This window comes from Lathyrus oleraceus, chromosome 7 (genome assembly GCF_024323335.1).
Source record: "Lathyrus oleraceus cultivar Zhongwan6 chromosome 7, CAAS_Psat_ZW6_1.0, whole genome shotgun sequence".
In the NCBI taxonomy this organism is placed as follows: Eukaryota; Viridiplantae; Streptophyta; class Magnoliopsida; order Fabales; family Fabaceae; genus Lathyrus; species Lathyrus oleraceus.
The window spans coordinates 377,320,297-377,335,023 of NC_066585.1; the positions used below are offsets into that span (position 1 = coordinate 377,320,297).

Below are 14,727 nucleotides of genomic sequence, written 5' to 3' on the forward strand. Positions count from 1 at the left end.
ATATGAATTAATTAAAAATAATGGATTAAATGAAATATTCAGAAAATCAAAAAAATGAGAGCCATCTGATCTCCCTCATTAATTGAGGTGGCAGATCAGATGGTGTTAAGCGCTTGTTCCATGATGGGCTGCAGTCAACGCGGCATAGACTTGGTAAACAAAAGCAACGCATGAGATTAAAACATTTAAACTGGATCTTATGGTTGAGATGCGTGACAACACATCACCGGAGCCAGAGCTCCAATCTTCTTCTCCAGTGGACCTCACCGGACTGGTCCACCATCAACCATCACTAAAATGAAAAAGCAAGACATGGATTTACAAAAAAAAATGCTTAGGAGCTCGAATCTGGCCTCAATTTTGTCCAATTCCAAGTATATAAAAAGATATAGGGATTTTAATTTTGAGGATCGTGAACTGAGTTGCTTCGATTTGACCTCAAAGCAACTCAATCTCTTGCCTACATTGATAAGACATCACACAACCAAAAATCACAAATAATGGTGAAGAATTGAGGAAGAATCGAAGAGAAGAGGTTTCTGAAAAATCACCTTCGAGTTCATCTAATTCTACTTGATCTTGATCTGGATTTGATTGCTTTCTCTTCCTCTTGCTTCCAGAAGTCAATTGAGATGAAAAGGGAAGTGAATTTATGGAGTTTGAACTTCCGAATAGAGGATGAAGTTCAAACTCGATTTCAAGAGAAGTCTTCAAAAATTCTATGGCAGTGAGGGTCTGAATTTATCTAGAAAAGATTGGGCAAGGTGTTGGTTATGAAACTGAAGCCTTAAGCTTGTTTAAATAGGGAATGTACTTGATATTTGCACCACTTGAAATTTGGCCAATTTTAGAAACCTTTTTGCATGGATGCATGGGCAACAATTTGGGCCGTGGGAATGATGCAATCCACTTCCAATTCGTGTGTAAAGTGTACTGAATCCATCATGTGGAAGCATGCAAAATAATTTGATCATTTGAAATCCAATCTTGCCAAAACACTTCCCATAATGAAGCCATGCGCAAGTCCCTCAATTTTGATCCAAATGAGATGATGCTAGACCTTTTTGGAAACATGAGATCAAGGGGAACAACTTTCATGTTGAACACTGTTTCATTTGAAGCTTGGATCATGATGAATTTTGAGGTCGAAGTTTGGGAAATCAAACATCAAATGTTCACTTCTTCCACCTTAAATAACTTTTTCTATGGACTTCGAATGAGAAAAGTTCCTTCATCAAAGTTGTATATCTTTCAAACCTATTAAATTCTGCCACAAATTTGATCTCATTTGGGTTTGGCATGAAGGATTTATGCTTTTTAGAAGTTGAGGAAAATCACTTGTTCAATGGTAATGGTCCAAAATGACCTATAATGTTTCCTCTTGGCACATGCATTTGTAAATTGAATATTCACTTCCTCTAAACATCAAAGTTGAAGTACACATCGTGAATTTTATCATGCAATTTGAATGGCTTTCATTTCGTAAAAAATGAGCAAGTTATGGTCTTGGGAAGTTAACCTCCAAACTAGGGTTCATACAAAATGACCTATAATCTTTCACCATAAAAAATGATTTTCCAAGAAAAACTAGATATTTAACTAAACATTAATGTTGTTTGTGATGTCATTTAGAGTAACTTTTCTCTTGGAATCATTTTCATATGACAAATATTGTAGGATATAAGGTCTAGGGAACCCCAGTTTTGACCAGTTGACTTTCTCTGGTCAACCACCATGAACCAACTTGCTAGCTTGATATTCTCTTGACCTTTGGGACTCATGGAGGATAATATATGAATAATATGATGTAATGTGAATTATCCATTGAGATATTTGATCAATTGTTAAATAAACTTGTTTAAGAAGTCACATAAGATACTAAGATGAATTAGGGTTTCCAAGGCAAACAAACTCCAAACTCTTGATGATTTCTTGATCAAAATAACATGTGAAGAACATCGGGATCCATATATGATACTTAGAGACAATGTGAACCATTTATTGATTGAGCTCCTTGCATTGAGGGTCTTAAACCCTAAATATGAACTTGATGGAGCATAGGTGAGCATACACACTACCTACAAAAGAAACAACTATACATTTACATATTTTTGGTATTTTGGTTAGTAAATAAAGAAAAACAAAGTATGATACAATCTAAAGTGCATTGTGACCTCTCCCAATGAAAACCCAATGAATGAAGGTAAAGAGAATGCCAAGGTGTAATCCCAATGCCAATGCATATGATGAGATGGCATGAGGGATCTTAGGGTCAAAATTGGGGTCTTAGACTAAGGACCAAAGCAAACTTCTTTGAGCTGCAAGAAAGGTCAGATGTTATCAGTTTCCATGTCCCCCAAGTCAACTCCAACCACCATCCCACTCACATGTGAATTCTGTCGAAACTCATTCCATTTCCCCCCAAAATCATCCAGACACCTTCCTTATAAATAGGTGAAGGTGTCCCAATACCAAAGCACGCTGAAAAAGGCCCATATCATATTTTGACTATCTCCCTCAAACCTCCATTAACAGAACTTCGAGTTTTCTATTTTATAGCTTTTCAACCCTCAATCTCTACCTAGAAACACTCACCATACATCATTCAAACTTCCCAAATACTCAACCACCCTTCCCTAAGCTTTAACTAACCTGAGCTCAGTCGTGGAAAAGTCACATGAGCAAACTTTGATCAGGTAGAAATACTCATCCCCATCTTTGAAACAAGTTCCTAATCCCTTCGAAATCATCCCTCGAACATTTCCTGAACCTTTTAGCTTTGATTCCTTAGTTTCCAGAGTTTAATTTCATTTCTAGGTCAACTGTGTTCTTCATTTTTGTGATCCAAAAATCCCCACTAAGATCCAATTGATAACTCATGAGTGGGGAGAACACTTTGTTTATGATCCAACAACATGTCTTGATCCTTAAAGTTGTTTGAAAACTATTATTTAGAAGTTTGATTCTGAGTTGATTCGAGGTTGAAGACATTTTTGTTCGTTGCCTCGCACGTTATTTCAAATTCAAAATAAATTTGTGTCGCAATGTGGTTGGCTGAAACGCGTGCGTGGCTCTTTTATTTATTGTTTTTCTTAATTATTCATATGAGTGTGTTTTACTATAACAACTGGGTCATTCTTCTAGTGGGTTAAGGGATGGATTCTCCCATGACCCCAAGGTCAGGGGTTCGATCCCAACATGTGCACCCTGACCATGTTTTTCTCCTTTTATGTTATTTTTACTTATTTATTTTTCATTTTTCATTTTCCTTTTGATTTATTTTTTAACCCTCTTATTTTTATTATTTTGAAAATGTGTTGAATATCAACCCCCGTATTTGGATTATTTTTTATAGACTTTTGGAGTCTTGAAATGAAGGACTAATGAAAATCACTTAAGTCAAAACATATTTGATTTAGGGTTGGTGAAAAACCTTCCATACTTCAAACCTACCATCAGATGACCATGAGTTCATCCATGGTACTTTGAAGTATGGATAGGTTGCCCCTATTTCAAACAACTTGGTCATTTGACTTGTGGTTAACGTTCTATTTTGTTAACGTGGATTCATCTGATACATTTACACTTTGGTTGTTAATGCTAACCCACTAACCCTTCTATACTTTGTTTATTTATCATTTGACCTATTTATACTAACCATCTAACTTGTTAACTTTATCTTGTTCATACCAACTTGTTTATATAACCTTGTTAACTTAATAAAACAACTAAAATCAATCATTCAATTTTGGGTTGTATAGTCTTCTTTTTATCAATCTATTGATAGATGGACTTGAGGTTGAACAACTTTCGTTGTTGCAAATTCAGGGTAAGTTGATCCGTTGATCATCTTCCTTACTTTTCATCAGTGATAAGTTATCCCTCGATGCGTCATACTTTGAATCTATTGACCTAAAATAGATAATCCTCAAAAATTGTCCACTTTCTCATAACCCTAACTTTGATTACCACTAACCTTTTTTTTATTGTTATTATATTTATTATTATTATTGTTCTTTACTTATATGTCATTTTACATTTAAGTCATCATTATCATCATCACTGTACAAACTCATCATACACATCTTACTATTGTTCTTTATTATTGTCATCATTTAAAAACAACCAAAACATGATAAAATTAAAAGACCAAAAAACTTTACTTAATCAGTTGGACTTAGAGGATCCCATTTAGAACATTTTCTTGAAGGCCTTTCCTTTACTCTTTTGTGATGCTTTGTAAACACTTGGGTTTCATCTATAAGTTGCATACCAGTTGTAAGAATGACATGATGGCACCACCTTAGGGGGAAATGTTTGTAATACCATTATCCTTTGTTTAAGATATGTCACTTTTGCACACACAAGTGTCGGTCTACTTTACAATGAGCTCCTTTGTTTTCTTGTTGGTTACTTTGCATTCATGTTGCATAAGCCACATTTTTCATAATAAAATAAACAAACACTTGATCCAACGTTAAGCGGCCTTTTTCTTAATCAAACTAAAAAATACTTAATAACTAGGATTAATATTGTGCACCACGAGCCTTAAGTGGTGGAGAATGAGTGAGAATGGAGCATTCCTACTCTCACTCTGATTATTTTGGATGCAAGACACTTGGCTTGTTGTCTAGAATATTCACCTCCGCCCATATTCTTTAGTGCAATTTAATCACAAAAACTTTCCATAAATCCTTGTTTAAGGTAAAATCAACACAACCCATCAAATCTATTTTTTGTGCCTTAAGGTACCCATCCCGAAAACCTTTTTCTCAAAGGTAAAATAACCCACAAACAAACATTTTCTACTCAAAACTATGAAGCTCTGATTCCTCATCCCCGAATGAGTGATACGTAGGCACAAGGGCCCCAATCCTTGGCGAGCATCATAATATAAAAACCCCAAAACCCCTCTCTTTCACACACACATCCTTTTGAAAAAAATAGAACAATGACAGATAAATCCCCACATATGTAAAACAACCCAAATGGTTCTCATGGAATACCATCGACATGAGGGGTGCTAATACCTTACCCTTGCGTAACCGAATCCCGAACCCTAATCTTGGTTGCGAGACCAACTCCTTATTCTTTTATAGTGCTTCCCGTGCGCTTATCTTTTTGAGGGGTTTATCGACTATTTCCCCTTGTCTCACCGATAGAGGCACATAAATAAAATTCGATGGAGACTCTTCTGATCCGACTTTGTTCAGTCCATCAAATTTGCTCGTTATCTGAAACCCCGGTGGCGACAGCTGGCGAATCTGCTGGGGACCCATATTTCCCTAAGCGAGTCTAGCCTAGTTTGGGTTGGTTTCCTTGTACGTATGTGGAGATTTATTCGTTATTCATATTTTCTGTATATATTACTTTTATTTTAATATGTACATATTTTTCTTTGTTTATCTGTTGGTCCAAATCCTTGGTGTCATGAAGAAAAAATAGAGAAACAATAATGATTGCAAAGAAAACATAGTGTGAAAGACTCTCTACCAGAGTCTGAGAGTTTTCTTGAGATAAGAAAGGTTGAGTAGTATTGGTCCGCGAGGTTCCTTCCTCGTTAGGGTCGTACGAGAACCTCAATTAGTGGTAAATTCTCTTAAGAGGATTGATGACCGTCGTGCTTTCGGCGTAATCATCCTTTCCTTTACTAGATTCGGTGACCCTAAGACCCCTTTTGTAGAACCTTTAACCATGGCCATCCTAGACCAATGGTCGCGAAGTATAGGCCACCGAGGTGCCTTCCTCGTAAGGGTCGATATGAAAATCTTACTTAGAGTAGATGACTTTGATGGAGCAGTCGCCTGACAAGTAAATTGACATAAGCAACTAACAGTCAAGGAAGTCCAAGACTCTAGGGGAAGTGTATTACACCTAATTTTCCTAAAGCCCTATATCATACAAAGCGAGAACCTTGGTTTTCCAAGCATTCATTATTAAAACTCCATGCTTCGTCACAATTGTCCGAAACCTTGAACCCATGCCTAAGATTTGTGGAAATAAATAAAAACCAATCATTCATCCATACATACATTCATCACAAAATAATAAGCATAGATCTTAAAGATTTTTCTTTGTTCAAACATAGAATTACAAGATCTTTTAACGACACAATCATGGATACTTCAACAAGGAAAAACACCTCTACCTTCCAATTCAAGAATCCATACATCAGCTTATTGAAGGTGCTCAGCTCAAAGGTTACAACACTCAAGGAAAACAAGCTTATAGCCAATTTTGGGAACATCATAGATCTTCTGACTGAGAAGCTTGATTATGGTGCTATCACTATAATGGCCCAATAGTACGACGTCCCCTTGAGATGATTCACTTTCTGTGACTTCCAAATCTCTCCAACCTTGGAAGACCTCGAGAGGCTCCTCAACCAATCAATCAAAGAATAAATCCCCTTTCCCAAGATGGATGAAGGTTTCTGTTTGACCGAGCTCTCACCCGCCTTGGGTATAAACGCCAACAAGCTAGTGACCAACATGGGCATTAAAGGTTCAGTCAAGGTATTGACCCAAAAAATCCTCGAAGCCCATGCCTGGGAAATTTTAAAAGAAGAAATACCTGACTTTTACATTGCAACATTGGCACTTCTGATTCATGAAATTACTCTCTTCCCAAATGTGGACAAGTTTGTGGATCACTTGGCGATTGAAGTCTTTCTAACAAAGAATCTGATGCCTTTATTACTTGCCGACTTCTATCATACTTTCCTCTATTATGCTCATCTATTGCATCTACGGATGAGGGACCGCATGCCCCAACGCAGGCCTTTTACTCAAAGCAATTTGACATGGCCTCAAAAGTTCACATCTCTCTCCGCCAACTCAATTTTATGGTACAAGAGAGAATGGGATACAAAAAGACGTCATTGCAAGATGCAGAGGGTTTTCGAACATACCCTTAATAGGAATGCAAGGTTGTATCAACTACAATGCTGCCATACTCAAAAATCAACTAGGGTATTCCATGTTGAGTCCTCCTGAGGAGATATACTTCATTCCTTTCGTCGTCAATATCGTGGATCCACTTGATTCAAATGTGAAGAGAGTGCGAAAAGCTTGGACGGACATAGTTTGTATTGACCAAGAATGGGTTAAGAAAAACATCCTAGCCAAGGAACCCTACTTTATGTGGGTAACAGATAGAGCTAGGGTTTTTAGGATGTCATTTCTATTTGATCCTTCTTCATTTCCATTGATGCCCGAGTCCGAGCCATTCCTACAAGAGGACCTGGAAAAGCTTACCAACCAAATCAAATAGCTTGAGTTGGAGAACAGTTAATTATGAGTCCAACTCAATCGTGCCAAGGAACGTAACCATGTCTTGGAAGATAAGGGTAAGCAAGTTTGTGAAAAGTTCGAGGATAGCAAGAAGAGGCTCAGAATTCTGCAACAACAAGTTAGATCAAGTGTACCGAGTCATTAAGGACCTTGAGAAGACCATTGAGAGGTCAAATGCAATGAAGAAAGAAGCGAGGGTGGACTATGAAGCCCAGATCCTCAGGCTAAGGACCACTCTCAAGGAGTGTAAAGATCTCCTAGCTAAGGAACAACTAGAGAGAGAGAAGATTCACCGAAGCTTCTTTCGTGAGCAGTTCAACCTTGGACGAGCTTGCGATAAAATCAAGAACCTGAAGAGGGGGATCTATGACCAAGCCTACGTGAAGTTGCAAAACAACTATAGACACTGGGAGGAGCGTTGCCATGGATCTGAAGCTGCCATTTCTCAAAGGGATGGAACCATCCACAATCTCCAAACCCTTTACAACGAGTGGAGGGACAAATACGCCAACATAGTCGTATTGACTAACTATTCCCTTCAAGACTTTCTCGACAAGTTGAAGGAGGATGATCTGATTATATGCTCAAATAATACCCCTAAGGAGGTCTATCACTTCGTCAAATTCTGCAAGAAGGCGATGGATGAATTCATTACTGACATTGAGGCTCTCCGTAAGTCTCAAGGGGTCAGTTTCAGGCTTGACATCTAGTTAGTTTATTTGTTTCCACTACTTGTACTTTGCAACTTCCATGTATTGTAACTGGTTTTCCCTTCAAAGTATGAATAAAAGCTTTATGATTCTCTCTATTATGTTTTCCTTTATCTTTGATTTTGAAAGTAAATCGTTAAGTAGTTCTTGCAATGAATAAACATGATTAACAAAAAGAGCTTTGCATTAACAAAAGAAAAACATAAAAATCAAAATCCAGGCATCATTTGCATTTTTCAAAACATAAAAACATAAAAACTCATCCATCCACCCATTTTTCTGATCAAAACCCTACTCCAAAGTTGAGTTTCCGGTACAATACACAAAGATACCAGTAAGTAGTCATGGAACAACTTCAATAGAACCGAGTTGTACTTCAAGAGGAGGTATCCAAGGTACGGTACCAGATGGGGCAATTGATGGAGACCATACATTGGTCGTAAGGGGCCAAGAGGTTATGGCGAAGATGCGGGAAGAAATGAACCAGCGAGCTAATGCTGTGAATCCTCCCATTCCTCCAATGATTGAGACTCTGATTCCTCCACCTCCTTAAGTTGACCCTTCAGTCCATATAGGCGCACCCGACGGTGTTCCACATGTCACCGTTCATCCTCCTGTCATTGAAATAGACAATCAACACGATGCTTTCTTCGACCCAAGGGATTCCTCTCAATACGATGTTTTCGGTCCAGTGACCGATGAGGTGGAGAAGAAGGTAAAAGCTATCAAGAAGAAGCTCAAAGCAATGGAAAGCACAGACGCATTGGGTCTTGACACAACGGAAATGTGCCTAGTGTCTGGTGTCGTTATTCCGGCCAAGTTCAAAGTCCCTACTTTGAAAAATATAAGGGAAATAGTGACCCAAGGACTCAAATCAGGGCATATTGCCGAAAAATGGCTACCTATTATAGTGAAGACCGACTCTTAATGCATATTTTCCAAGACTCCCTCAATGGGATATCCTTGGATTGGTATATGCAACTCGAGGGAACTCATATTCGCATGTGGAGGGAGATGGTCGAGGCATTACTCAAGCACTATCAGTACAATACTAATATGACACCTAATCGCACACAACTTCAAAATCTGATGCAGAGGTATGAGGTAAACTTTAAGGAGTATGCCCAAAGGTGGGGGGAATTAGCAGCCAGGGTACAACCCCCATTACTAGAGAGAGAGCTGATAGACATGTTTATGGGTAACCTACAAGGCCTATACCTTGACAGAATGGTAGGGCGCACTTCCTCGGGTTTTTCTGACCTAGTCTTAGCCGCCAAAAGGATCGAAAATATGATCAAGACGGGGAAGATCCAAAACTATGCAAGCGTATCTGGTGTAGCAAAGAAGCCCTTCATTTTGTATGGAAAAAAGACAGAGGGTGAGACTAGTGACGCAGCCATCATCTGAACCAAGAATCCAACATATCAATAAGTAGCCACTATGGCTCCCGTTCAACAACAACAACAACCTCTTGCTATTCCCATTCAACAACCGCAACAGCATCAACAACAGTATCAACCACGTCAATAACCACAGCAAAATCAACAACGTTCTCATCCATAAGAATAATGTCAGCAATAAAAATATCAACCACAACAACATAGATTAAGAAGACATGAGAGGAGCTTTGACCCAATACCAATGCCATATAGCCATATTTTTCCATACTTTCTAAGAGGATCGCTTGTACAATTGAGAGATTTAGGACCCCCACCAGTGGTCCTTCCTCCCGGATATGACGCAAATGCACATTGTGAGTTCTATTTCGACGCTCCTGGGCACTCTATTGAAAATTGTAAAGCGTTGAAATACAAAGTCCAGGATCTGATTGACTCCAAGGAAATTACTTTCGCGCCCAACGACCTGAATGTAAACAACAACCCTACGCCTCCCCGTGATAAGACAAATATAAACATGATGGAATTGGACAGTGGAAGGAAGGTGATAACCTCTGTCAATGATTTGAAAACCCCACTTATAAAAATCAAGAATGTTCTACTGAAAAGTGACACGTTCTCCATTTGTGATAAGACTTGTGAATACTATTTAAAGGATCCACAATAATGTGAAGTTTTGATGGCTTCTATTCAAAATCTAATGAACCAATGAATATTGATAATTGATCGCCCCTCCAGTATCAAAGATGTCTCAACCCTTCAAAGTTTCGTACGACAAAGTTCCTCCCCTGCAAATCCCATACAACCTTTCTCAATTAACTCTTTCAGCGAACCCTGTTACTCCAATGATCATAACAGTTTCAACACCGTTCCTGTACAATAACACTAGAGCAGTCCACTGGATGTATGACACACCAGTCTACATCCACGACCAGAGAGTACAAGTAGAACCAATCAAGTTCAATGAGCCGTTAATAAGCATCACCAAAACTGGCGGTGTAACCAGAAGGGGTGGTATCTTTGCACCAGCACCATCTATGATCGAGAATGGCGGTCCATCAACCCATGACAGGGGAAAGCAAGTTGATAATACACATCAAAGGTAGGACCCTCTGACAACTAGTGAAGTAGATGAGTTTTTGCGTATCATCAAAAGAAGTGACTATTGAGTGGTTGAACAACTCTACCAGACACCCTCCAAAATATCGATGTTGTCTCTACTGATGTGCTTAGAAGAACATAGAGATGCTCTGGTAAAGTTTCTAAGGGTTTCCCATGTACCCTAAGAAATCTTGGTCTGCCAGTTTGAAGGTGTAGTCAATAATATAGCCACCAGCTTGAGTTTGGGATTTAATGACACAGAGCTCCCCGCTGAGGGAAGAAATCATAACAAGGATCTTCACATATCCATTGAGTGTGTGGATACAGTTCTCTCCAGAGTTTTGATGGACATTGGTTCCTCCCTTAATGTGATGCCCAAAGGTTCCTTGGCTAAGCTGACTATTGAAAGACTTGTCACGAAACCAAGCGTACCGGTGGTGAGAGTGTTTACCGGGTTGAGGAGGACTGTGATTGGTGAAGTATACATGCCCATGAAGATTGGTCCCCATACCTTCTTCATCACCTTCTTTTTAATGGACATCCACCCATCTTACAATTGCATGGTCTGAAGACCGTGGATTCATTCAACTGGAGTCGTTACTTCGACACTCCACCAAAGTCTAAAATTTGTAGTGAATAACAAGCTGGTGGTTGTAGAAGGTGAAGAATATTTTTTAGTAAGTCATTTGGAGTCGTTCCGCTATACTGAAGGAAATGGGAAGATAAAGGAAATCCCGTTTCAGTCGTTCGAGGTAGTCAACGTCGAAATGGTTTGCCCGATAAGGGATGAATCCAAGAATGTAGAATTTTCGATGGCCTTTCTCTAGGATTCTTTAAATAATATATGGAATAATACCCTCTGGGATGGGGAAGGATGCTCTAATTTCATGGCAACAAGGACCGTTTCGGTTTGGGATACAACTCTCAAAATCTAAAAAAGATGCCACCCATAGCTGAAAAGGGATAAGTGCTCCCATTATCTGAATTCTTCATAAGTGTTGGCTACCTTGATGACGACCGTGTTTGTGCCGTGGAAGAAGATGTTGAAGATGTAGGATTGATCTTAACAAAGACTAATGGAAGGGGTGCCACCCAGCAGACCGAGATCGAGACACCAGAAGTAACTCTGATTAAAATGTAAATTCCCATGTTTGTTTTCCCTTTTAAAAATAAAAAAGAACCCATGTCAAGCCCAAGGCATGGGTGAACCATTTGTTGGGCCTCGTTGAATTTCATTTTTAAATTATTAATGAAAAAGATCCATGTTTCGCAGTCAATTTTATGATCCTTGTCTTTCATTTATTATTTCACCTTTTCAAAATGGAAATTTTCTTTTTGTTTAAAAAAAATTATTTTCAAATCATTTTTTCTTTCATATCAATAAAAGTATGAACCCTAAATCGTGTAGATCACCCTCGACAACCACCAATGAACAATCTGTTATAGTCTCGTATGACTTTGATTACCCGATTAATCAAGCCTATGAAGATTGTGAGGAGGATGCTGAGCTCCCCGAAGAATTGGCAAGATTGCTCAAGCAAGAGGAAAAGGTCATCCTGTCGCATGAAAAATCAGTGGAAGTGGTTAACCTTGGAACAGACGAGGAAGCAAAAGAAGTCTGAGTCGGCTCAGCTCTATAAGATGAGGTGAAGACAAAATTGATCAAGCTCTTGAAAGACTACATGGATGTATTTTCATGGTTATACCAAGAAATTCCCGGCATTGATACTGACATCATGGTCCACCATTTTCTTCTTGAAGAAGAATGCCCTACTACGAAGGACCCGTCTCGATATGGCTATGAAAATCAAGGAGGAGGTACATAAGCAACTTAACACCGGTTTCTTAGAGGTCTCCAATTATCCCCAATGGATTGTTAACAATGTGCTTGTGCCCAAGAAGGACGGAAAAGTAACAATGTGCGTAGATTATAGAGATCTGAATAGAGTGAGTCCCAAAGATGACTTTCAACTACCTCACATTGACATCTTAGTGGAAAATGCCGCTCAGTTCTCTGCTTTCTCCTTTAAGGATGGTTTCTCCGGTTACAACCAGATCCGAATGGCTCAAGAATACATGGAGAAAACCACTTTCATAACCTCATGGGGCACCTTCTTATATAAGGTCATGCCTTTTGGATTAAATAACGCTAGTGCTACATACCAACAAGCCATGGTCACTCTCTTTCATGACGTGATTCATAGAGAGATCGAGGTCTATAATGACGATATGATAACTAAATCTCAAACCGAAGAGTAACATCTCGTAAATCTAGAAAAGCTGTTTGAGAGGCTAAGGAAGTTTAAGTTAAGGCTTAATCCTAACAAATGCACGTTTGAGGTAAGATCCGGAAAATTGCTAGGTTTTATCGTCAGCCAACGTGGCATTGAGGTAGATCCCGAGAAGGTGAAGGCCATACAAGATATGCCTCCTACAAAAACTGAAAAGGAAGTCTGAGTATTCCTAGGTAGATTGAACTACATTGCTAGCTTCATATCTCACCTTACGGCCACTTATGAGTCGATCTTCAAACTTCTCCGAAAGGATAAAGTCGTCATTTAGAACGACGATTGCCAAAGAGCTTTTGAAAAGATCATGGAGTATTTGCATGAACCTCCTATTTTAATGCCTCCTGTACCCGGAAAGCCATTGATCATGTACCTCACTTTCCTTGAGGGATCCATGGAATGCGTCCTTGGCCAACATGACGAAACTGGTATAAAGGAGCATGTTATATACTACTTAAGTAAAAAGTTCACTGATCACGAAAGTAGGTATTCAATGCTTGAAAAGACTAGTTATGCATTAGCTTGGGATGCCAAACGCTTAAGACAATACATGCTCACTCATACAACATTGTTGATCTCTAAGATGGACCCCGTCAAGTACATCTTTGAGAAGCCTGCTCTAACCGGTATAGTAGCCCGATGGCAAATGGCGTTAACCGTGTACGACATCCAACATGTAACTAAAAAGGCCATCAAAGGGAGTGTATTGTTCGACTATCTTGTACAACATCCCTTGGAGGACTACCAATCTATGTGTTTTGAATTTCCCTATGAAGATATCATGTTGATTAGGGATTGCAACATCCCCAGCCCTGAGGAAGGACCCGATCCTGGATCCCGATGGACCTTGGTTTTGGATGGAGCTTCTAACGCTCACGACAATGGCATTGGAGCAGTTATCACCTCCCCAACTGGTTTTCACCTCCCCTTCACCGCAAGGTTGTGTTTTGAATGTACAAAAAATATGGAGGAGTACGAGGCTTGTATCTTCGATATTGAAGCTGTAGTTGATCTTAAGATCAAAAATCTTGAAGTCTACGGAGATTCAGCCTTGGTGATCAGCCAAGTCAAGGGAGATTGTGACACTAGAGATCACAAGCTCATTCCTTACAAGGAGCATGTCTTATTACTAGTCCCCTACTTTCATGAGATCATATTCCATCACATCCCTCGAGAGAAGAATCAGCTAGCCGACGCATTGGAAACTTTGGCATCCATGTTTAAGGTCAAGTGGAAGAATGAAGCACCACCCTTTCACCTCAACTACTTGGACGAGCCTGTTTATTGTTTGGTGGCTGAAGCGGAAGTCGATGGTTATCCTTGGTTCTATGATATCATGAGATTCCTAGAATGCCAAGAATACCCTAAGGACGCATCCATTACCGACAAGAAGTACCTTCAGAAACTGTCTTCCAAATTATCCTTAAGTGGATGGGCAATGTATAAGAGAAATTATGATTCGGTTTCGCTAAGATGTATGAACAAGCAAGAAACAAACCAAATCATAATGGAAATCCATGAAGGCTCCTTTGGGATGCATGCCAGCAAACACACTACGGTGAAGAAAATTTTGAGGGTCAGTTATTATTGGATGACTATGGAGGTTGACTGTCACCGCCACGTCCAAACATGCCATAAATGCCAAATTTACACCGACAAGATCCATGTTCCGCCAATGCCGCTCAATGTATTGACATCTACTTAGCCTTTTTCCATGTGGGGCATTGACATAATCGGACACATAGAGCCAACTACCTCGAATGGGCACCGCTTCATCCTTGTAGCCATTAGCTACTTCACAAAATGGGTGGAAGCAGTCTCATACAACAATGTTACCAGACAAGTGGTGGCTCGGTTCATAAGAAAAGAAATCATCTGCCATTATGGGGTCCCCAATAAGATCATTACCGACAATGGATCTAACCTCAATAACAAGATG

The 14,727-nt window shown here is 39.3% G+C and overlaps 1 protein-coding gene across 1 annotated transcript; it reads left to right on the forward strand.

Moving 5' to 3' along the window:
- Positions 1-13,095: 13,095 nt before the first annotated feature.
- On the forward strand, positions 13,096-14,493 carry LOC127103913 (uncharacterized). The gene has a single exon (XM_051041147.1). The coding sequence runs from the start codon at positions 13,096-13,098 to the stop codon at positions 14,491-14,493; it is 1,398 nt and encodes a 465-aa protein (XP_050897104.1).
- Positions 14,494-14,727: the final 234 nt, after the last annotated feature.

What these genes read in the sequence shown, in the direction of transcription:
- LOC127103913 (XM_051041147.1), top strand. Translation starts at nt 13,096, where the DNA reads ATGGAGTATTTGCATGAACCTCCTATTTTAATGCCTCCTGTACCCGGA.